General features: G+C 40.7%; 2 protein-coding genes across 3 annotated transcripts in view; one reads left to right on the plus strand and one right to left on the minus strand.

Moving 5' to 3' along the window:
• Positions 1-559: 559 nt before the first annotated feature.
• On the plus strand, positions 560-10448 carry smarcb1a (SWI/SNF related BAF chromatin remodeling complex subunit B1a). Of its 2 annotated transcripts, XM_069169368.1 has the most exons (10): positions 560-685; positions 4142-4253; positions 5152-5281; positions 6413-6550; positions 7342-7469; positions 7561-7727; positions 7827-8017; positions 8810-8941; positions 10008-10083; positions 10247-10448. In XM_069169368.1, the coding sequence occupies exons 1-9, from the start codon at positions 602-604 to the stop codon at positions 10045-10047; spliced, it is 1122 nt and encodes a 373-aa protein (XP_069025469.1). In that variant the 5' UTR covers positions 560-601; the 3' UTR covers positions 10048-10083; positions 10247-10448. The 2 variants fall into 2 exon arrangements, with proteins under 2 accessions (XP_069025469.1, XP_069025468.1); XM_069169367.1 differs by having other exon boundaries at positions 561-685; positions 10008-10448.
• Positions 10449-14449: 4001 nt separating this feature from the next.
• Positions 14450-24735, minus strand: part of LOC138210300 (stromelysin-3-like) — a 75154-nt gene continuing 64868 nt past the window's right edge. Inside the window, 6 exon segments of the mRNA XM_069169365.1 lie at positions 14450-16703; positions 18097-18187; positions 19644-19839; positions 22976-23069; positions 23190-23263; positions 23350-23415. Of these exon segments, the coding sequence (XP_069025466.1) occupies positions 16604-16703; positions 18097-18187; positions 19644-19839; positions 22976-23069; positions 23190-23263; positions 23350-23415 (621 nt within the window). The 3' untranslated portion in view covers positions 14450-16603.

The raw sequence follows: 24735 nt of genomic DNA on the forward strand, positions 1-24735 counted from the left end.
AAAATGAACTGTTTGCTGTTGTAATGCGATGATCTTCTTCATAAACTGAAAGGATAGAAAACAATTAAAAAGCAGTTTCTATGTTGAAAAGTTTACAACTTGTAATATTTATAATCTTTTTATTTTTCCCTCTTAAATTATTATTTCTTTCAAAATCTGAACATAGATGTCTGAATTAGTCACGTGATATTGTTGGAAGTATAACCAGGCCCTCCTTAAAAGTGTCATGAAGTCAGGTAAGATATTGCCAATAGTGTGCAAAGCTGTCCTCACCATAGTCATGCTGGGTGTATGGATTTATGGACATGTAAAATTAGTTTAAACAAATGCCTCCTTTTATCATATATCTAATTTTGACACTCAATATTACACATGATATATTTATTGAAATATATATTTGCATAAGTTATCATTAAGTTATATTACAAGAAATGTTGAGATAGATATTTTGATGTAATAGATACACACTGGCAGGTTTAGCGATTCAATTGTTGATTGACAGACTGATTAACGGCTCAGCAAAACGTCATTTGTCTGCGACAGGGTAAAGTTGTTGTTCGCGCCTGCGCAGCAGCACGGAGCTTTGTTATTTCATTTCAGTATGGCGCTTAGCAAAACGTTTGGACAAAAACCGGTCAAGTTCCAGCTGGAGGAGGATGGAGACTTCTACATGATTGGATCTGAGGTGAGTATTCACCTGTTTACCAGGCCGCTGTGTGAAGGGTGCACCTCTCTGACCCGGAGGTGGTGAAGCTGCCCAGCCGGTCGACTCGCAGCTAGTCACTAGCTTAGCTTAGCTTAGCTTAGGGGAGGACGGCAGCAGCGCATGAGCAGCTAAAATCATTTATTTAGATTTGTTGTTAATGTAACTGAAATCCATGGTGGGGCTGAAACCCATATATACCTATATACACCTATATATACCTATATACACCTATATATATATGTCTATATATCTATATAAACTCAGATGTAACGGAGGTCAGTTTGACCGGAGACCTCCGATGGCTCCCTTCGTCTGGAGCGAGCTAACGTTGAGCTAACAAGATAACGGTTGTTTACATCCAACAACCCGAACAAGGGCTGAGTCCTCCTTCAGGACCTCCTCCTTCATCACCTCCTCCTTCAGGACCTCCTCCTTCATCACCTCCTCCTTCAGGACCTCCTGGACTCCTTCATGACCTCCTCCTTCAGGACCTCCTCCTTCATCACCTCCTCCTTCAGGACCTCCTCCTTCATCACCTCCTCCTTCAGGACCTCCTGGACTCCTTCATGACCTCCTCCTTCAGGACCTCCTCCTTCAAGACCTCCTCCTTGAGGACCTCCTCCTTCAGGACCTCCTGGACTCCTTCATGACCTCCTCCTTCATCACCTCCTCCTTCAGGACCTCCTCCTTCATCACCTCCTCCTTCATGACCTCCTCCTTCATCACCTCCTCCTTCAGGACCTCCTCCTTCAGGACCTCCTCCTTCATCACCTCCTCCTTCAGGACCTCCTCCTTCATCACCTCCTCCTTCAGGACCTCCTGGACTCCTTCATGACCTCCTCCTTCAGGACCTCCTCCTTCAAGACCTCCTCCTTGAGGACCTCCTCCTTCAGGACCTCCTGGACTCCTTCATGACCTCCTCCTTCATCACCTCCTCCTTCAGGACCTCCTCCTTCATCACCTCCTCCTTCATGACCTCCTCCTTCATCACCTCCTCCTTCAGGACCTCCTCCTTCAGGACCTCCTCCTTCATCACCTCCTCCTTCAGGACCTCCTCCTTCATCACCTCCTCCTTCAGGACCTCCTGGACTCCTTCATGACCTCCTCCTTCATCACCTCCTCCTTCAGGACCTCCTCCTTCATCACCTCCTCCTTCATCACCTCCTCCTTCAGGACCTCCTCCTTCAGGACCTCCTCCTTCATCACCTCCTCCTTCAGGACCTCCTGGACTCCTTCATGACCTCCTCCTTCATCACCTCCTCCTTCAGGACCTCCTCCTTCATCACCTCCTCCTTCATGACCTCCTCCTTCATCACCTCCTCCTTCAGGACCTCCTCCTTCAGGACCTCCTCCTTCATCACCTCCTCCTTCAGGACCTCCTCCTTCATCACCTCCTCCTTCAGGACCTCCTGGACTCCTTCATGACCTCCTCCTTCAGGACCTCCTCCTTCAAGACCTCCTCCTTCAGGACCTCCTCCTTCATCACCTCCTCCTTCAGGACCTCCTCCGGGACTCCTTCAGGACCTCCTGGACTCCTTCATGACCTCCTCCTTCAGGACTTCCTCCTTCAGGACCTCCTCCTTCATCACCTCCTCCTTCAGGACCTCCTCCGGGACTCCTTCAGGACCTCCGGGACTCCTTCATGACCTCCTCCGGGATTCCTTCATGACCTCCTCCGGGACTCCTTCATGACCTCCTCCGGGACTCCTTCATGACCTCCTCTGGGACTCCTTCATGACCTCCTCTGGGACTCCTTCATGACCTCCTCTGGGACTCCTTCATGACCTCCTCCGGGACTCCTTCATGACCTCCTCCGGGACTCCTTCATGACCTCCTCCGGGACTCCTTCATGACCTCCTCCGGGACTCCTTCATGACTCTGGGACTCCTTCATGACCTCCTCCGGGACTCCTTCATGACTCCGGGACTCCTTCATGACTCTGGGACTCCTTCATGACCTCCTCTGGGACTCCTTCATGACCTCCTCTGGGACTCCTTCATGACCTCCTCTGGGACTCCTTCATGACTCTGGGACTCCTTCATGACCTCCTCCGGGACTCCTTCATGACCTCCTCCGGGACTCCTTCATGACCTCCTCCGGGACTCCTTCATGACCTCCTCCGGGACTCCTTCATGACCTCCTCTGGGACTCCTTCATGACCTCCTCCGGGACTCCTTCATGACCTCCTCCGGGACTCCTTCATGACCTCCTCCGGGACTCCTTCATGACTCCGGGACTCCTTCATGACCTCCTCCGGGACTCCTTCATGACCTCCTCCGGGACTCCTTCATGACCTCCTCCGGGACTCCTTCATGACTCCGGGACTCCTTCATGACCTCCTCCGGGACTCCTTCATGACTCCGGGACTCCTTCATGACCTCCTCCGGGACTCCTTCATGACTCCGGGACTCCTTCATGACCTCCTCCGGGACTCCTTCATGACTCCGGGACTCCTTCATGACCTCCTCCGGGACTCCTTCATGACTCTGGGACTCCTTCATGCACCTCCTCTGGGACTCCTTGGCTATGTTTGGGGTTATTCAACTTCAGTGAAGGTTAAAATAGTTTCAGCAAGCAGCGATCAAAATAAAGTTGGTGAAGCACCGTCGATAAACATCCAGTTAAAGTCTCCGTTACTCCAACCAGCTCTCCTCCGTTTATCTTATATATACATATATATATATATATATATATGTATATATATATGTATATATATGTATATATATGTATATATATATGTGTGTATACACGTGTTTTTATTGTCTTGGTCACACAAGTGTCGAACCAGTAAGTGATGTGTAACTGAATGATGTCCATCAGTCCCATCGACAGACCGCCTTCACACTTCACCTCAAATCAGACGGTTTGACTTATTTTATAGTTGAACTCTATTTGTGTTTAATTTGATCTGTTCTTCTCGTTTCTTTGCTATATTTTTTATGTCCCCTTATATCTGTTTTTATATGAAACACCATGTAATTGTCTTGCTGTGAAGCACTTTGTGCTGCATTCTTGTATGAAAGGTGCTATAGAAGTTTATTATTATTATTATTATTATTATTATTATTACTTTTACTGGGTCATATCAGCCTCTAACAGACATATGGTGCAACATGAAACTCATTTGAGGAAATAAAGTGCCTCCATTACATATTAGATTTTTCAAGATCCAAAGAATCAGTATTAGATCATTTAAAAAAGAAAATAAAAAAAAGTCATGATTTAATTAAATTGTTAATTTAATTGTTCGTACATAAACCACCAAGAACCCCCCTCTCCCCCCCCACCCTCCAAAATCACCACATTTTTTAAACCACAACCAGGAAATGAATGAGTCATGATTGATTGATTGATTGATTGATTGATTGATTGATTAGTGAGTGATCTGTCTTCATGTTTCTTGATCCTCTGTTTGTTCCTGTGGTCTTTGTTCAGGTGGGAAACTACCTTCGGATGTTCAGAGGCTCTCTGTACAAACGGTACCCGTCGCTATGGAGGAAGCTGGCATCAGTAGAAGAGCGCAAGAAGATCGTGGAGTCGTCACACGGTCGGTCGAGCTTTGAATCTCCATCATATGTAATGTAGAAACATTAAATAATTTAACCATGAAACAATTAGAAGAGTTGGTAGGTTTGTGTGGAAACGTATCTTGAAGACAGAAACTAAATAGGAACAACAGTTAAAACGTGTTTCTTTCTTTCTTTATTATGAAGTGTTTAAAGTGTAATATTAATATGTTTCATGATATTCAAAACTCGGCAGATATTTGTCTGTAAAGGACCAGTATGTAGGATTTAGGGGGATTTACTGCCATAAATGCTCATTTACAGCCGCTGATGTTTCTGTGTTACCGGAGGCGGTTGTGCGTCTCTCAGCCCGTTTCATTTTAATGTGATAACTCATTTACTTAAATGACTTTAGCTCAAACTCTCGCAACTCTCCTTCTTTTAACAGCTTTCTCACTAATCCCTCAGTTGTTTACAAACTGTTCAGAGCTGCCAGTAGGTGTAGCTTAGCCGTTAGCGATGGCCTCTCTCTTTAGGCGACAATGACACGTTATAAATGTCTTTATTTCCCCTGACGGAGGCGAGGCTCCGTGAATTTAAAGCGCTGCACCACACCATGAAAACACAATTGTCTCATCCTCTATCTCGTTTTGAAAATATATTGATGTACCTGATGAACAAAACACCGGCTGCCCTCCGTAGAGTCGCAAAGGGCGAGTTGTGTTCGGTTGAAGTCTGCGACCACACCGCTGGAACACTAAATCCTACACGCTGGTGTGGAAAACCTCATCTCTCATTTTATAACTGGGAAAGAAGCTGTGATGAGGTTACACGTGACACACAGTGATGATCATTTTAATAATGACGCGGCAGCTCCGTCCCACATTCGCTCCATCAGCTGCAGCTTCAGCACCGCTCTGACTCCCGCTCTTCTCCCAGATCACGGCTACACTCAGCTGGCCACCAGCGTGACGCTGCTGAAGGCTTCGGAGGTCGAGGAGATCCTGGAAGGAAACGATGAGAAGTACAAAGCTGTTTCCATCAGCACGGAGCCGCCCGCCTATCTCAGGTACTGAGATGCTTTTATTTAAAAGCGCCTAATTTTTGCTGCATGTATGTATTTTGGCCACATACCCATCTGAGCAACTGGAGACACGTCTGTGTGCAGCCTCTGAACCAGCATCTGTTGATACCCTGCATGTGAGGCGTTTAGAGAACATCGGTAAATTGTAGCTTGCTTGTGAGGCATTTAGGGGACATCTGTAAATTATTGCTTCAGGAAAACTCCCCCCCCCCCCCCCCCCCCCCCCCCCTTAAACTGCATAAAATCAACAGATGTCCTTTATGTAATATTCCTTTTTACTATGAATTTGATCAAATTGGTGTTCAAAAAAGTATCATTCAGTGACCGGCAGCAGGATGCATTATGGGAAAAAGGAGAGCCCGAGAGGCAGTGTGATGCTCTGGACAATGTCCTGCTGGGATGTGGATCTGACACACAGCTAACGGCGACGCTGGTCCCTGATGGCAGCAACATGACAAAGAGTTCAAGGTGTTAAGTTCACCTTCGAATCCTCCAGATCTCAGTCCGATGCATCATCTGATGGATGAGCTCCAAATACAGTTCCATCCATTCATGTCCGACCTCACACCTTCCTGCTGCTCACATGGATGCAGCACATGTTGGTGCCGGACAGGTCAGAGCTGATTCAACCTGATGGTGCTTTTAATGTTGTGGCTGATCTGTGTATTTATATGGGATGTAAAATCTATAATCTGGTTCAGCATTTAAAGGAGGTGCACTTAAAGGAGGTGTATAAGCATTAGCTACAGAAACATAACCTTAATAAATCTCTACGCACAGTATTACAGTCATGAAAAAAAACCAGAAAATATAGTCAAATCTTTTATTTCAGCCATTTTAAATTTCATGTTTGCTAATTAAGATGGGAAAAAAGTTTAGATTATAAAATGCAAATATATTTGTGAATGATTTGGAAGCCGGAGGTTTCACATGTATTATTGTGTTTTTGCTAAAACATTTAAATAGACAGTCTGATAATCGGTGATATTAAAGTCTGTGCTAGTACGATGACTTCATGCCAGTTTTACAGCTCGAAGTGGGAAAGAGTAAAGAACATGATCACCTCTTTATATTTTGGATGTGAACGTGTCTCTGTGTGTGTTGGTGTGTCACCAGGGAACAGAAGGCCAAGAGGAACAGTCAGTGGGTTCCCACGCTGCCCAACAGCTCTCACCACCTGGACGCAGTGCCCTGCTCCACCACCATCAACCGCAGCCGGCTGGGCCGCGACAAGAAGAGGACCTTCCCCCTGTGGTGAGCACCACGCTGCCGAGGAGACATCATACATCATATCTAACTCATTATATCCAAGTTATACAGGTTGAAGTAACAACAGCAGCGATGGACAACATATGACCAATGTTATCCTTCTCTGAGGCACCAGAATTATTTCACACTTTTATTTTACTTGAGGGTCTCTGGAGGACCCAAAAAGGAGGATTAAAAAAAAACCAACAACATACACCGCAACACAAAAATGACAAAACTCATCGGTTTACACCACAACATGTTCAGAAGGAACTACTTTTTCTCATCAAATCCAAAGTGAATAAAATGTGTCCATCAGTTATCTCGGTGTTGTTAGCTAAAGTCACTCCTTCTTCTTAGTTTTCTGGAGGTCCATCTGAAAATAATCCCTCATTCATTAGAAAAGAAGATTCAAGAAGACCTGTTTTTGGGGGCGTGTCTGTTTGATTGACAGGCCTGTGGTGCAGTCAGGTTACAGCTATCGGTGGGCGGGACGTAGTATCGTCGGGTTTCCGATCAGATCGGTCAGATCCACCTCTGGCTCCTCCCCCAGCTCGTCCAAATATGGTCACTTCCTGCTCCAAACCGCTCCGAACTAGTAAAGATGGTGACGGACAGAATCTGAACTGGAGGATTCATAACGTTCACAAACCAACGGGTGACGTCACCGCTGGTTCTGATTGGTGGACTCGTGTTTGAAGTCACTCCTGGTAAAATCAGACTTCCTGTTGAGCTCTACAGAACTTATAACATCAACTTATCTGTAATTTTCTGCCCTGTGTTTTTGTCCCGCTCAGCTTCGACGACCACGATCCGGCAGTGATCCACGAAAACGCCACTCAGTCTGAAGTCCTGGTTCCGATCCGTCTGGACATGGAGATCGAGGGGCAGAAGCTCCGAGACGCTTTCACCTGGAACATGAACGGTAACGTCCCGTCAGCACTTCCTCTTAGTCTGCTAAATGTGTGCTTTTTTTAAAACCAAGACTTCAAACTGTACGTTTTGAAAATGTTCAGAGAAGCTCATGACACCCGAGATGTTCGCCGAGATCCTGTGTGACGACCTGGACCTCAACCCGCTGGCCTTCGTACCGGCCATCGCCTCGGCCATCCGGCAGCAGATCGAGTCGTACCCGACGGACAGCATCCTGGAGGACCAGACGGACCAGAGGGTGATCATCAAGGTGACGCTCCGCACCGACGCCGTCTTTAAAAACATTCACACCCCACACGTCATTAACCAAACCTCCTTCTCCTGCCGATGAAACGTTTCCGTGCTCCAGCTCAACATCCACGTCGGGAACATCTCTCTGGTGGACCAGTTCGAGTGGGACATGTCCGAGAGAGAGAACTCCCCGGAGAAGTTCGCCCTGAAGCTCTGCTCCGAGCTCGGCCTCGGCGGAGAGTTCGTCACCACCATCGCCTACAGCATCCGAGGTCAGCTGAGCTGGCACCAGAGGACGTACGCCTTCAGGTACGCTCACCGCTGCAAGAAACTTCATTACATACATATCGTCATGGTGATAGTCACATCTAGAAAGAAATAAAATGGGAAATTTACATTACAAAAAAAATTGTATGCTACACTTTCAAAATGAAAGAATAAATGTATTAATCAGACCTGGTGGATACGATAGGTTTTTAATAGTTAAATCATTTTATTTGAATGGTAGGTTCATTGGGGTGAACTCGCTCTTTAAATTCTTTTATTAGTTTATTTATGATTTCCTAATCAATTAAAATTCTGTCCATTTTTAATGCTCATTTATCCAACAGCGACTTACAGTCACCGACTAAAATGTGTTTTTATTGTCACTCAGATGCTTGTTGCCACATTTTGGTTGTTCATCGATGAAACGGGTGTTGTTGTTCGAAATTTACTTATTTTGAAGTCACCGCTGGAAAAATCCTGCTGTAATAAATCTCTGGAATAAAACATTCGGTGAACAGATCCGACTTTTACTCTCAGGAAAATGAAAATATCCCGACAGCTGTGGAACAATCATTTAACTTCATGCAAAATCCGAGGTTTGCGTGTCGCTCCTTCATGTGCGGACACACAATCTGGGATTTATGAGCTCTCCGGGATGTTTATGGACCAATATTGGTGCTGAAATGTGGGAAAATCCTGATGTTTAAAAATCCTGTTTGACATGTAAAGCTGTTTTTTCCTAAAAGAGGGTTTCAGGCTTCCTCTTATTTGGTGTGAAGATCTGAGTCGCACACGTTTTGATTGTAACATGTTTGTGTGTTTGTGTGTTTGCAGCGAGAACCCTCTGCCCACGGTGGAGATCGCCATCAGAAACACAGGCGACGCCGACCAGTGGTGCCCCCTGCTGGAGACCCTGACGGACGCAGAGATGGAGAAGAAGATCAGAGACCAGGACAGAAACACGAGGTGAGTTGTGACGTCTCCATGGCAACACCAGCTGTTTACTGTGGTCAGTTCTGATAAGACGTTTTATTTCTCCTTTCATTGATTAATCTGGCAGCTCTTTTCTCAATTAATGATTTCATCTGTAAAATAATAGAAAGTGAAACGCAACAAATCCTCAAGATGTTTTTATTTATGATTAATGGATGTTCGAAATAGTGGAAGAATCTTTTCATGATTTGAACCTGCTTCAGTGCACACTGTTCGGGTCCTCCACCTGGTAATGGGTAACACTTCAGGTCTGATATTTCCTCATTTTCTGGAAAGCAACGTGTATTTTTATACTAATTATCAAGAAAACGGGAATTTTCATTGAAAATTCAGCTCCAGGTTCACAAATATTGATTCATTGATGAGTCTGCATCATTGAGATGCCTGGGTGCAGTCAGGCTGCTGATGTCTGGATCCTCAGCATCACTCCTCCTCAGCTCCACCTTCTCTTCTTATTGTAATATCTCAACGACCAGAACACAGAGCTCAAGGTTTCAGACCAGCAGCCTTTTTATTCTCGACTGCAATCACAGACTCGTCACTTTTATAACTCAGGAATTTGTTTTTATGTTTCTAAAAGTTCAGAAAGTAACATTTCACACACTTTACCATTTGTTTATACAGAAGCCTTCATTTATCTTTTCTCCCGGAATATATTTGCTTCTAACAACATTATAGTTCGTTATAAACATGTATTACATGTTCAAATATGGCTGATAATACTGAGTCAAGTTTACATGATTAGTCAGATCATTGTAAGGTGATTGACAGAATATTAATTTCCAATAATTCTGATCATTGATTAATTGTTAACGGTTCTAGTTTTACATTTATAAAAAGTACATATCTTTGTGTTTATGCTGGTGCTCAAACAAAACAAACAATATAAACACATCGTATAGAAAATGTTCAAATTAATTTATGATGTTTTTTTTTACATTTGAATAAAAACCCAATTTATAGATGAAACGCTGAGATCAGTTCATCCGTCTGTCGTCGTGTTTTGAGAGCTGTTGACACTTCCTGTTTATCTCCGCAGGCGAATGAGGCGACTGGCGAACACGGCGCCCGCGTGGTAGACGGAGCAGCGTCGGCGTCCCCTGCAGGTCATCGAGGTATGACGCCGTCACGGTTCCTAACATCAGCCACAAAGAAGTTCCTCCGTCTGGCGCTGGAAGTCTTTTTCTTGCTCGGCCAAGACCTCAGTCCGCCGCTCGCCCTTTTATTTGTTTTATTATTATTGTTATTATTATTAATATTTGATTATGTTTGGCATAGACCGTGCCCCTCCTTGGTGTTTCCCGTGTGCCCCTCAGCGTGGAGAAGCTGCTCTCACTTTGACCACTGACTCTCTTTACCTGACCACAGAGGGAGGAAAAAAAAACACACCACCAGTCTCAGATAATATATTATGTTGTATTTGTTGTCTTTTTTGTACATTTTAATAATTCTTACAAAATAAAAAAAAATAAAAAGAGAACGAGTCTGATTTTGTGCATCATTTAAAAAAAGCTATTGAATGAAGTCAGTAGGTTTCGACCAACGTACAAATTTACTGATATTGTTTTATTATTGACTCGATATTTGTGATACGGTTCAGTGACAGAAAGACAAAAACTTACAGCTAATTGTAAGTTTATTTTGTTCTGTAACAGGATGGCTGACTGACTCGTGTTTTTATTTCATAGCTGTGATTTAAAATGGAAAACAAAACCTAACAAGCAGCAGCAGGTGATCGTTTAAAGGATCATACTGGTGTATTTCCGTTCTCATGGCTGTTGTGGCTCAATAGATTATAAAAGCTTTTTAAAAACAAGTTGCACTAAACAGTTTATCGTTGAGAATAACGCTGGAGCTTCCTCTACGCTTTCCTGCGGCATGATTTCTCCAATTTTAAAACATTTTATCAAATCTGACTGAAGGTAAAAACGGAAATCGGCCACAGAGAAAGATTATTTTGCTCCCTGCATGGTGGATTTCCATCCGTCTGATTGCTGGCTTCATCCACATGTTGGTTTGTTTACATGTGAGGAGGCCGTTGGGTCAGCTGTCCGTTATCCTCCAGGTGGAGATCCTGAATGAAATGAGCAAAATGGCTCCTCCACACGACTAATTTCTGTGTTTACATTCAGTGAGTCTTTAAATTTTTTTTTTTTTTTTTAAAGCTACACTTAGCTTGGACTTTATGTCCCGATATACACTGCTCTGTTATGATATACGCTACTTTATTATGATATACTCTGCTCTGTTAATATATACTCTGCTTTGTTAATATATACGCTGCTCTGTTAATGTATACTCTGCTCTGTTAATATATACGCTACTTTATTATGATATACTCTGCTCTGTTAATGTATACTCTGCTCTGTTAATATATACGCTACTTTATTATGATATACTCTGCTCTGTTAATATATACGCTGCTCTGTTAATATATACGCTGCTCTGTTATGATATACGCTGCTCTGTTAATATATATGCTGCTCTGTTAATATATACTCTGCTCTGTTAATATATACGCTGCTCTGTTAATATATACTCTGCTTTGTTAATATATATGCTGCTTTATTAATATATACTCTGCTTTGTTAATATACACTCTGCTTTGTTAATATATACTCTGCTTTGTTAATATATATGCTGCTCTGTTAATATATACTCTGCTTTGTTAATATACACTCTGCTTTGTTAATATACACTCTGCTTTGTTAATATATACTCTGCTTTGTTAATATACACTCTGCTTTGTTAATATACACTCTGCTTTGTTAATATACACTCTGCTTTGTTAATATAAACTCTGCTCTGTTAATATATATGCTGCTCTGTTAATATATACTCTGCTTTGTTAATATATACGCTGCTCTGTTAATATATACTCTGCTTTGTTAATATAAACTCTGCTCTGTTAATATATATGCTGCTCTGTTAATATATACTCTGCTTTGTTAATATAAACTCTGCTCTGTTAATATATATACTGCTCTGTTAATATATACTCTGCTTTGTTAATATATATGCTGCTCTGTTAATATATACGCTGCTCTGTTAATATGTACGCTGCTCTGTTAATATATACTCTGCTCTGTTAATATATACGCTGCTCTGTTAATATATACTCTGCTCTGTTAATATATACTCTGCTCTGTTAATATATACGCTGCTCTGTTAATATATACTCTGCTCTGTTAATATATACGCTGCTCTGTTAATATGTACGCTGCTCTGTTAATATATACGCTGCTCTGTTTTGTTAATATATATACTCTGCTTTGTTAATATATAGTTGACTTAACAAACTGGTTAAGAAGGCCGGCTCCATCATCGGCTACAAACTAGATAGTCTGGAAAAGGTGGTGGAGAGGAGGACGCTGAACAAACTATTATCCATATTGGATAATCCTGTTCACCCTCTCCACCACCTGCTGCAGGGACAGCGGAGCACTTTCTCTAAAAGATTCCTCCAGCTCCGCTGTCACAAGGACAGATACAGGAGATCATTCCAGATACAGGAGATCATTCCAGATACAGGAGATCATTCCAGATACAGGAGATCATTCCAGATACAGGAGATCATTCCTGCCGACCGCAATAAGACTGTACAATAACTCACCTCTGGCAAAATCCATCACAGTACAATAACACTGTTGACTGTGTTTCTTGGTTTGTTTTATATAATATATATAAATATATACTGTACTGTATATATATATATATATATATATATATATATATATATATATGTTGACTGTGTTTCTTGGTTTGTTTGTATATAATATATATAGATATATAATGTACTGTATACTGTAAATTTTATATTTTATATTTATATTTCTACTGCTATTTACTGCTATTTTATTGCTTTTCTATTATTCTATTCTATTCTATTATTTTATTCTATTATTTCTATTATTATCTTATTGCTTCTGTATGCTGCTGTAGCGAAAAAATGTCCCCTGCTGCTCTGTTAATATATACTCTGCTCTGTTAATATATACGCTGCTCTGTTAATATAAACTCTGCTCTGTTAATATATACTCTGCCCTGTTAATATATATGCTGCTCTGTTAATATAAACTCTGCTCTGTTAATATATACTCTGCCCTGTTAATATATATGCTGCTCTGTTGATATATACGCTGCTCTGTTAATATATACTCTGCTTTGTTAATATAAACTCTGCCCTGTTAATATATACTCTGCCCTGTTAATATAAACTCTGCTCTGTTAATATATACGCTGCTCTGTTAATGTATACGCTGCTCTGTTAATATATACTCTGCTCTGTCAATATAAACTCTGCTCTGTTGATATATACGCTGCTCTGTTAATATATACTCTGCTTTGTTAATATAAACTCTGCCCTGTTAATATATACTCTGCCCTGTTAATATAAACTCTGCTCTGTTAATATATACTCTGCTCTGTTAATATATACTCTGCTCTGTTAATATATACTCTGCTCTGTTAATATAAACTCTGCTCTGTTGATATATACTCTGCTCTGTTAATATAAACTCTGCTCTGTTGATATATACGCTGCTCTGTTAATATATACTCTGCTTTGTTAATATAAACTCTGCTCTGTTAATATATACTCTGCTCTGTTAATATATACTCTGCTCTGTTAATATATACTCTGCTCTGTTAATATATACGCTGCTCTGTTAATGTATACGCTGCTCTGTTAATATATACTCTGCCCTGTTAATATATATGCTGCTCTGTTAATATATACTCTGCTCTGTTAATATATACGCTGCTCTGTTAATATATACTCTGCTCTGTTAATATATACGCTGCTCTGTTAATATATACTCTGCTCTGTTAATATATACTCTGCTCTGTTAATGTATACGCTGCTCTGTTAATATATACTCTGCCCTGTTAATATATACTCTGCTCTGTTAATGTATACGCTGCTCTGTTAATATATACTCTGCTCTGTTAATATATACTCTGCTCTGTTAATATATACTCTGCTCTGTTAATATATACGCTGCTCTGTTAATATATACTCTGCTCTGTTAATATATACTCTGCTCTGTTAATGTATACGCTGCTCTGTTAATATATACTCTGCCCTGTTAATATATACTCTGCTCTGGGAGTTTACACAGAGTCACATTTACCAGAAATTCCAGGTTCAAACTAAGTGAGGAAGGAAAGTCTACGAGGGAACAACACAAGTTATTTAACCAAGAAAAAAAATGGTTGAAGAATAAAGTTGATGTTTTGGAATCCAGTAGAAATGTTGAGGAAGGAGCGGTTCATGTGAGGAATCCACAAGCTGAAATTCCTCCGCACTGATATGCACAACTGATGAACAGTTAGCGCTCACATTTAGTTTGTTATTATTGGACACTTAAAAAAATTAATGAAACCTGTGAGAAAATCTGATGTTTTAGATCACATTTATGAAGAAATAAGAACATACATAAGTATAAATACTTACAAAATAAAATACTGTAAATAGAAATGTAAATTGAGGTCTTCTTCAAATTGACTCTTTCCTGCTTCTGAGTCCAGAAAATGCATCCATGTAGGCGTCATCAGATATAATCTACAACAAGCAGCTGCATGAATGACTTTTATTCTTAAATCAATCAATCAAGCAAACAAAGCAAAAAAATTAAACAAACTGAAGACACACAAAGTCTCCAACACGCCTTTTGAAATGTGCTACAAACGTGACATACGATTAGCTGACGATCAGCTGACCCTGAACATAAACAATCTACATGATTCATTTGAGTTGTTGAGAAGAAATGACAGACAGCCGGTGGAAAGTTAGCAAACGTGCAGTGAGCAATAGATTTCTATTAACAAAAGTAAAGTTCACTGAGAAGTTTGTAACTTTGCATAATGTAACACTCAAATGAAGAGCTGTGATTTACTTTGTAGAAAAGCTGTTCACTTTAAATTGGAATATTGAGGAGCGCAATTTCAGTTAAATATTTGTAAATGTTTCGACCCCGACAAGAAAGGTCAACCTCCAGTTGTGCGTCGTATTTATTAGCAGTGTTGTTTTCCAGGACGGTGAAGTGCGTTTTGTTGCTGGGGTCTCACAGACTTGTTTGCATGTTGTTGTACTAAGCAGTTTCCATTTAGCTGCCAGTGTCTGACCCACAAAGGCAGCGGGTGAAAGTGCAGCGTGTGCAGACGGAGCCGACCGGTTTTCAGGCCGTCGGCTGTTCTGCGAGTGAAACACAGCAGCGGGGAAGTCATGAGTTCAGTCCCGCTTCCAGTTCAATCGTCTGGTCGTGTTCACGTAAATAGAGCCGAGCTCGGGTCAGAAATCAGAGTTAAGAAGTTTTCCATTTCTAAGTACAGAAAGAGAAATAGGTGTTTTTTAGTAGGAGTGTGCTGTCGTACGATGTTTGTGCTCGTATATGCCTGCAGGGTGTGGTGAACAGCTGGTTTCAGACAGGACCACCTGTGCAGCTGCATGAAGGGCCTGCAGAAGGTCAATGAGGATTTCTTTTTCCCTGCGAGTCATGTGAAGCTGCTCTGGTGGAGCCCCAGCACCAATACAAGTTATAAAAAACAACCTGGAAATGAGGACAATACATCTCCTTTAACATATTAAACTTAACCTGCTTTTTACACATCGCACTCACTTAGGAAACGGGGGCAACAGTTTTCCCTCCATGTACGATCACCTGTTTTTAGATGATCACGTAATAAAGATGCGAGATGTGGTTGGAAGCTGAGAATCAGCTCGTACAGTGAAACACCGTTTACTCACCAGTGTGTTTATGTCTCACAAATTCTTTGAATATATTTTCTTCCATATTTCCTTTTCCTAAATGTAAACCATTGTTTACATCCATGCTTACCTGCTTTTGGTGCATTGCTGCATCTCAATGCAAACTGGAAACAAAAACCATCCTGTCTCCACTCTCCTTTTAAAATCTTTACATTTTAGGGTCATTTAAAAAAAAAATAATTTGTTTAACTATAGCTTCAGTCATGTATCGCTGTACATTTAAGTCATGATGCTGGAAACAGCTCCTCTTTTATGTGAATGTGCTCAGAGCTGAATGGGAAAACACTGGGTGGACTTAGCAATTCGCTTAGCGTGATTTCGTTTGTGAGGTTAAATTAAGCCAGATGACAGACAGATATCCTGGATATGTTGAACCTGCTTCTTGGTTCAGGCCTCTGGTCAGTCCGACAGTTTAAAAAAAAAAATTGTTCCAGACATGTACTGTTAATTTCACTGAACACTGCTGGAAGCACTGTCCTCAATTTCTGTGTTCTGCTGCTCAAAACAAGTGAGAAAAGTTTTACTACCCGTGTTTTTTTACTCAGATGGTGAGAGGACTCTGAGGATTGTGGAGATCCTGTGTGGGTGTTTGAAAGGTCACCTTATTCTACAAAGGTATTATGTAAGGTGATAAATAAGCAGAAGAGGATGTTGCTTTTTAAAAATATGACTTTCATCTTTTCAATCAGCATTTGCAATTAAACTCCAAAATGTTTTGACGACAGATGTTTGTCCTCACTGAGTATTCAGTCCATCCACATTCACTGGTTTCTACGACGACTCCGGGCTTCACAAATCCTCATCTTCAGAGTGTCTTCCTGTTTCTGCCAGATGACTTCTCCTGATGTTTGAGGGTCTGCGTGCCGTTAGCCGTGTTGCTCCTCGTCCTGCTGCAGATCTCCACCCTGCTGCTCCTCTTGGAGGGTTCGATAGTCCGGCTCCTCCGGCTGGTCAAACATGACTCGACTGAAGAGAGAGAACAACATGAGGACATGAGGCGTCTGCTCCGATCCAACCTACAATTTTTGACCATTTTATCAAAATTGACTATATGAACAGTTTCCATTTGTGCTAATTTTGACACCTCTAATCATAACTAATGCAATACTGGTGACCCAAACAACAAAACTTGGTAAAACACTGCCAACACTTTGCATGTAAGCAGTGCCAAAAAAATACATTGAGGTTGTACAAACCCGTTTCCCAAAAAGTTGGGATGCTGTTTAAAATGCAATGATTGACAGGTCTGGACTGCAGGAGGCCAGTTTATCAGCTACCCATGCCATGTGCACTAATGCATCCCTGTACCATCACAGATGCTGGCTTTAGAACTGAGCTGATAACGAGCTGGATGGTCCCTCTCCTCTTTAACCTGGAGGATGCAGCGTCCATGATTTCCAAACAGAATCTCAGATTGTGATCCATCAGACCTCAGGACAGTTTTCCACTTCACCTCAGTCCATCTTCAATGATCTCGGTCCAGCGAAGGCGGCGGTGTTTCTGGATCATGTTTCTATCTGGTTTCTTCTTTGGAGAGTTTTAACCTGCATTTGTGGACACAGCGATGAACTGTGTTCACAGACGATGGTTTTCACAAGTGTTCCTGAGCCCATGCAGTGATTTCCACTCCAGATTTCTGCCGAATTTTAATGTAGTGCCACCTGAGGACCTGAATATTATGACCATCCAATATTAGTTTTCAGGCTTGTCTCTTTCTTACAGAGTTCTCCAGATTGATATCATAAACTGCGGATGATAAAATCCTGAAATTCTTTGCAATTTTATGTTGAGGAACATTATTCTTAGATTTTTGCACTATTTTTCCAGGCAGAGTGGTGAAGCTCTCCCCATCTTCACTGCTGAGACTCTTTTTATACTCAATCATGTTACTGATCTGTTGCCAGTTAACCTGATTCGTTTAGAGATGTTTAACCAGGTGTTTTTGTTTTAGCGTTAAACATTTCCAGTCTTTTGTTGATCGTCTTCCAACTTTTTTGAGATGTGTTGTTTGCATCAAATTCAAAATGGACACATTTTTCATAAAACAGTAAACTTGCTCAGTTTCAACATTTGATTTGTAGTCTGTTATTTTTTCCATCGAATATGGGTTTACATGATTCGCAAATAATCAGATTCTCTTTTTATTTATATTTCACACAGCGTCCCAACTTTTTTGGAAACAGGGTTGTAACAAAAAAGATTTAAATCTGGAAAAGTCTAAAACGTACACTAGTACCAACTAGTGTCCAAAGGATTTGGTACATAATCCCTTTTGAAATGCTGCGGTACAACAATTATTTAAGCTCAGTTTTCAAACACTAATAAAGTTCACACGTGTTAGAAGAACTGTGATTCTTACAGAAGTTGTGGTGTCACCAGCAGCCTCCTTCCTCCCGGCTGGTTTGGAAACACGTCTTCTAGGAAATAGTACATGTGACCGACACTGATACCTAATGAGGGAGGAAACCCGTTACACATCACACTCATATAAAAGACAAACGTCACATTGCTGGATCACCTCAGAGTATAAATGTTCCGTTTTTATTAGTTCACGCTTACAGACGAAACTCTGAAGGTACTTTTGTGTCTTTATTATACAAGCAAAAAAAAAACCAACCCCAAAAAACAGTTTTGAGAACAAAATCCTCGCACTAAGTAAAAACATGAAATCAGAATAATATGATTTGCATTGCAAACGAGTTTGCTCTTCTAGTTTTGTTAGGTTTTTAGACAGGATTCAGAATTTTGCTTCTGAAACTAGACTTTTTGGCTGCGAATCAAAACCTTTTGGTTGCGAGTTGAGTTGGATGTGGTGGGCGGGACATAAGTTGGCGGAGGAGACAAATGTTTCTATCGGTGGCTTGACTTGGAGCCACAGTGTCTGTAGACACACCTCACTCCTTCTGACAGCAGACGACTGCTTGTTGGCCCACATCGAGGTCAGCGTCCAATTTTTGCTCTTTGCAACCAAAAGTTTTTGATTTGCAACTAAATGCAAATAATTTTATTGTCAGTTCATACATTTTTACTTACAAACTTCATTTTTTTTTAATGCAGTGCGAGAAATTTGCTCTCAAACATTTTTTTTGTTTGCATAATAAAGAAACAAAAATACCTTGCTATATTTTATATACTTCTTCTAATCAACAAATCCCAAGAGAAAACACTGAATGCATACTAGGAACACATGTCATGTGTCGCTAAAGCCTGACATCTTACTCCTTTATGCCACAGAGCTGTGTTGTTGTCCAAAAACGAATAAGTGAGTCAGACTACTGGACTGGCTTTTCACCCAGTTCCACCCACTTTCACCCACTTTCACCATTACAATGAGCCGGCTGCCAGAAACACTCAATAGAGCTCCAACTGTGGTTCGAGCCGCCTCTGAAAATAGTCCCCAACAAACAAACGTCCTTTTGTCTGTTTGATAAATGATGAAGTGACCTTCTGTTTTAGGAAAATACTGAACCTTTAACACAAATCAAACTCTCCATTTTAAAAGATTTTCTTCTAGAAGGGCTAAGAGCCACAGGAAGAGTTGGGGAGTCAGAAATCGCTGACATGGAATAACACTTTAATGGGTTGTGTTCCCAACACTAAATATAGAGTAAAACCAGCCTTATTCTTTCCTGATTACTGAACAGTCCATTAAGAAGACATTTGCACTACTTTAGCTGAATTAACCAAATTCTATATAACTTATTTACTGAAAATTGGACTCGAACTTCTAAAACTCTTATTGCACAAAAAAGACCAACTGTGATTTGAATAGTTAAACGGGTCATATTGCAGGTTTTATCTTTATTTTTTCCTCCGATTCATTCCTCTTAAACTGACGTTACACAAGTCAAATATCTGAGCAGACCAGAGTCTGATGATATCAGATTCTGGTTAAATGTTTCTTACCGAGGAGGTCAATCACAATGGAGTTCCCGAGCAGCAGTGAGAAGGTGGTGAGGACCCAGGGAAGAAACGGGGCCTGGAAGTTCACAAGGCCAAAGAAGTTCATGCGCACGAGCGGATGTCTTCTACTCCACACGTACACCAGCATGATGATGAAGGCCTGACCCAGGAAGAAGATGTTGACGAAGACACCGAACAGCTGCAGGGTTTCAGGTTAAATCCAACTAAATGCTTGTAAAATCAGTAAAAATCAAGACACCCGCAGTTAAACTCACTGAATAGCTTAAAATATGGTTTGAGCTGGAGGAAGGTGCAGACCAATCAGAACCAGCGGTGACGTCGCCCGTTGGTTTGTGAACGTTATGAATCCTCCAGTTCAGATTCTGTCCGTCACCATCTTTGCTAGTTCAGAGCGGTTTGGAGCAGGAAGTGACCATATTTGGACGAGCTGGGGGAGGAGCCAGTGGTGGATCTGACCGATCTGATCGGAAACCTGACGATACTACGTCCCGCCCACCGATAGCTGTAACCTGACTGCACCACAGGCCTGTCAATCAAACAGACACGCCCCCCAAAACAGGTCTTCTTGAATCTTCTTTTCTAATGAATGAGGGATTATTTTCAGATGGACCTCCAGAAAACTAATAAGAAGGAGTGACTTTAGCTAACAACACCGAGATAACTGATGGACACATTTTATTCACTTTGGATTTGATGAGAGAAGTTGAATGGGAGTCTATGGAGCCGGAGGCTTTTTGGAGCCGACCTCTAGTGGCACTCGCTGGTATTGCAGCTGAAGGCATCGGCCTCTTTTTTCAGAACCGCAAGCTACGTCCAATTCTATATACAGTCTGGGGGTAAAACAAACAAAAAAAATGGTGAGAGAGAAGTCCGACACATCCCATCCCTCGTTGTTGATTTATGAAAATTACAAATTGTCACAAAAAAAAAAAAAAAAGTCAATGTGATTGGATGTGCGCGATGCAAACAGCGCCATCTATGTCATTATTTTATCATGACTTATCTTTAGTCATACAATTTCATTTCATTGTTATTTCTCTGCAGAATGCAATTTTCATTTTAATCAGATAACCTTGTTTGACTTTTGCCACCGAGACACTCGAGGCTCCAGGAATATTTTGATATCCAAACACTAAAACATAAAGTGCTGTACAATAATCAATCAGCAACTGATAGCATGATGCAGATCTGTGAAATGTGAGTATTTGTTCCAGTTCTGACTCATATTCAACATGTTTTTCTCTGATATCTGCAGACGTTTTATGAGACCTGATGTTATTCTTTAATGAAGGTGAAACCCTGTACACGAAAAAACAACTCATGACATTCCCTTCATTCCAGCTAAGCGTGCTAGCGTGTGATTACACATGTGTACAGCAGATAAACTAGTACAGCAGAGTTTGTCCTCATATACTTGCATTTAAAACTGTCCATGAAACATGAAACGCAGCTCCGGAAAAAAAATCCCATAAACCTGCACGTTGACCGTTTCACAACAGCCTCGATGGTAAACCGGTCCAGGACCATATCATTAACCAGGAACGTGAACCAGAGCTTCTGGCTGCAGACTGTTGAGCATCATCAAAAAAAAGATGAGCTGCGCGTTCAGTAGCTTTCAGCCCGAAGACGTCCTAATTTAGACAGAAAAATGACCCCTCATCATCCAGACAACAACCCCATATATAATATATATATATATATACTGTACTGTATATACTGTGCAATTTATATTTATTACTGCTATTTTATTGCTTTTCTATTATTATCTTATTGCTTCTGTATGCTGCTGTAGCGAAAAAATTTCCCCTCGGGGATTAATAAAGTAACTACCTAACCTAACCTAACCAAAGAGGAGATGTTTATCAGCCAGCTGAGGAGAAGCTACAGCTTCTAATGTTTCCACTTTAAAACATCAGTTTCCTCTTTACATTTCAAAACAACACAGTTCATCAGCAGATCCTGTAGTAGGCAACATGCAGAGAAAGTTTGATCGTTTTTGGTTTTATTTGTATTGAAATTAGATTTTTCTTTTGGACCTTTTTGGGGGGCTCAAACCCTACTTTGGGAACCCTGGTCGAATTTAACTACTTGTTTATAAAATCCTTAAAACAGTAAAATGTCATTTAAATACTGATTCATCAGTATTGACAATGTAGTCATATAGAGTTTTATATCTGTCACAAGGGACATTTTACAGCAGAATGAGTACTTTTACTTTTTATACTTGAAGTACATTTTGCTCAAGATATGATTGTACTGTTGTAATGTAGTTGTTTTACACCGTTTTATAAAGACTGAGCACTTCTGCTCCATTCACCGTTTTTTTTCAGAATTAAGAAATAGTTTCTAGAATATCCTAAATAATATGCCGAATCTATTGTGAACCGTTTTTTGAAAACTGAAACAATTAAATTAATAAATATTTGTGAACATTTTGATAATCTTTTAATCGCGTATTTTTTTTTTAATAAGTAAAACAACTTCTTTCTTCTTAGTTGTGATGGTTTCTTTTTTGTTAAACGTGATAGAGGATTATCTTTTTGTTTTAAAGTAGGATAGAAAAAATAACGATATAAAGCTGTGTTTGTGGGATTTAGAAAATGCTGCCGTTTTTTTTTATTTTACAAAGTACTTTATCCGTTTTACAGACAAAATAACTACTTGGTTAATTGAGAAAATAGTTGGCGGATAAATTAATAAATTCTTAACTTTTCTTTGAAGTGCCGTTCCAGTTCTGTTGTTTTCAGAGTCACAGGGATAAACTGGTAGCTGGTGGTTCCTCACTCAAACATGTGTTTTGGTCAAAGTGGCTCCTCTTGTTTGTTTGAGCTTCACTGAAAACGATGATCTATGTGCAAAAGAGTTTCAGGCACGAGTCTGCAAGAAGATTTCACAACTAGTTTAGAGGTCAAGCAATCCTGGTCTAAGAGGCGACTCTCAGGAGTGATGTGGAGACATAAAGTCAACAACAGACGTACTAAAAATGATCTTTCTGATGAGGAGACATCTGAAATCAAAAATGTTCAAGTAGTCACAGAGTTTCAAAGAGGAAAGAGGCATTGATGTTATTTGAAGATTTTCTAAGAACGTAAAACAACTAAATAAAAGAATAAATATTATTCAAAGCAGAGGTTTTTTTTATATATCTACAAACGTGTTCAAAATCTAAACTTCCAATTTTATTAAATTTGTAAAAAAGTAGCTCAATGTGACAAACTGTATTTTTGTCATTTGTGTGAACTGATGCTTTGAATAATTTGTTAAAAATGTCACAACAGTGGGAGTTTGTTTGCTATAAACATTTTAAAGGATACAGTCATCACGACTCCACCAAACAGGAACATGAAAACAAAATCCGCCGTCCGTCCCCGGAAGCAGCCTTCCTCCAGCATCCGGCAGTATCGGTATCTAACTTCAGTTAAAGATTTCCTCCAGTGATAATAATGATGCTGTTGCAGTTCATGGTTGTGAAAACCAGAGATACCTATTCTGAGTAAAAGCTCGAGGAAACGCTGTGATAAAAGATACAGAAAGATGATGTTGAACAGGAAACTGAATCCAAAAGAACCGAAGAAGAGGAAGCTGGTGATCAGGCGCCATATCTGACGAAGACGGAGAGGAAAGAGTGTAAATATGATGAAACACGGACCGATCGCGTGGCCAGTCTTTTAAAGCTGCTGAATGTTACCTGGTATCTCCTGATGATGAGGTCCGGGTTGAAGTAGAGCTGAAAGGGGCTGATGACCTCAAGTTGCTAAAAAATAACACGGTTTCAGATAAAGTGAAGAAAATTCATGGAGTGTAATTGTTTTTGGATAATTTATATAACGTTTATTGGATTGATGATGTTTGTTAAACCTAATAGGTTCATATGTATGAATCAAAACATGAATTCAGGCAGTAATGCTTTGGTCCCTTTTCTTCTGCAACAGTTTGATGGAATCTGACTGTAAAATTTGTGCAACTGCTCATATCAATGCACCCAAATCCTGATAATCACATAACAGCAGCGGATGGAAATGCACATTCATTTGCATTTTCTTTTGACACCTTTTTGGTTTAAATCAACTACTTTCATTGCTTTTAATTCTGAAAATGTATCTGTAGCTCTTAAACTGACAGTTTAAACCATTGAAATTTCAAGTCCTTTTGTTACTTTAACTGACACTTCAGCTGCTTTAACTTGTTTTTACAAATTTTAAGTCCTTTTGTTGCTCACTGACACTCCAGCTGTTTTTACATGTTACATAAATTTCACTGCTTTCAGAGCTTAAACTTTAACAAGAGCCGTTCATTTCAACTGCTGTCACACACGGGTCAACAACCAGTATTTCCACTGCGTCAGCACCACAACATCATCTCCTGCTTCCACTTCAAATACAATTTATAACCATTTATTTTTTTTTTAACTGCTTTTATCTCAGTTTTTAAACGTTCCATCACTTGTTTTTTTTTGATCAAACTGAATTCACAGGTAAACAGATCAGCTGCTTTTATTTCCTACTTTTCCACTGACAGTTTAACGACTCTTTGGGCCAACACATCGACCACTGCATTCACTCTCATCAAATTACATTTCAACGGCTTCATTTATTTTTTTTAAATTTTATTTCACTCTTATTAATCCCGAGGGGAAATGTCTTCACTACAGCAGGGGGGCTCTCGGGGGGGAGCTGCTGCAGCAGGCTGCCACTAGCGCGGCGCCAGGTAACCTGACCTGAGGTGCATGTTTTTGGATGATGGGAGGAAGCCGGAGAACCCGGAGAGAACCCACGCAAGCACAGGGAGAACATGCAAACTCTGCACAGAAAGGCCCAGGACCGGATTTGAACCCGGAACCTTTTTGCTGTGAGGCGACAATGCTAACCACTGCACCACCCAAATGTCTTTCATGTCTAATTCTACAAAACTGTGGAAACTCTGAGAGCCAGTGTTGCACCTAAATCTATCCCCCCATCAGACTTGGCGCTGTAGTCACTCACTAGCTCCTCCTACTTTACCAAGTGGTATTACAGGATAGGATTTCATTTTCTTTTTACAAATTACACCTTCATTTTAATGATTCAAATAGTAA

This window comes from Embiotoca jacksoni, unplaced genomic scaffold, assembly GCF_022577435.1.
Source record: "Embiotoca jacksoni isolate LCO1_2020_lvr unplaced genomic scaffold, fEmbJac1.0.p SCAF_44, whole genome shotgun sequence".
In the NCBI taxonomy this organism is placed as follows: domain Eukaryota; kingdom Metazoa; phylum Chordata; class Actinopteri; family Embiotocidae; genus Embiotoca; species Embiotoca jacksoni.

Bases quoted from the DNA above. Each gene is read 5' to 3' on its own strand.
- smarcb1a (XM_069169368.1), top strand. From the start codon at position 602: ATGGCGCTTAGCAAAACGTTTGGACAAAAACCGGTCAAGTTCCAGCTG. The intron at 4,254-5,151 runs GTCGGTCGAGCT...CTCTTCTCCCAG, and splicing joins GATCGTGGAGTCGTCACACG to ATCACGGCTACACTCAGCTG. The intron at 6,551-7,341 runs GTGAGCACCACG...TGTCCCGCTCAG, and splicing joins AAGAGGACCTTCCCCCTGTG to CTTCGACGACCACGATCCGG.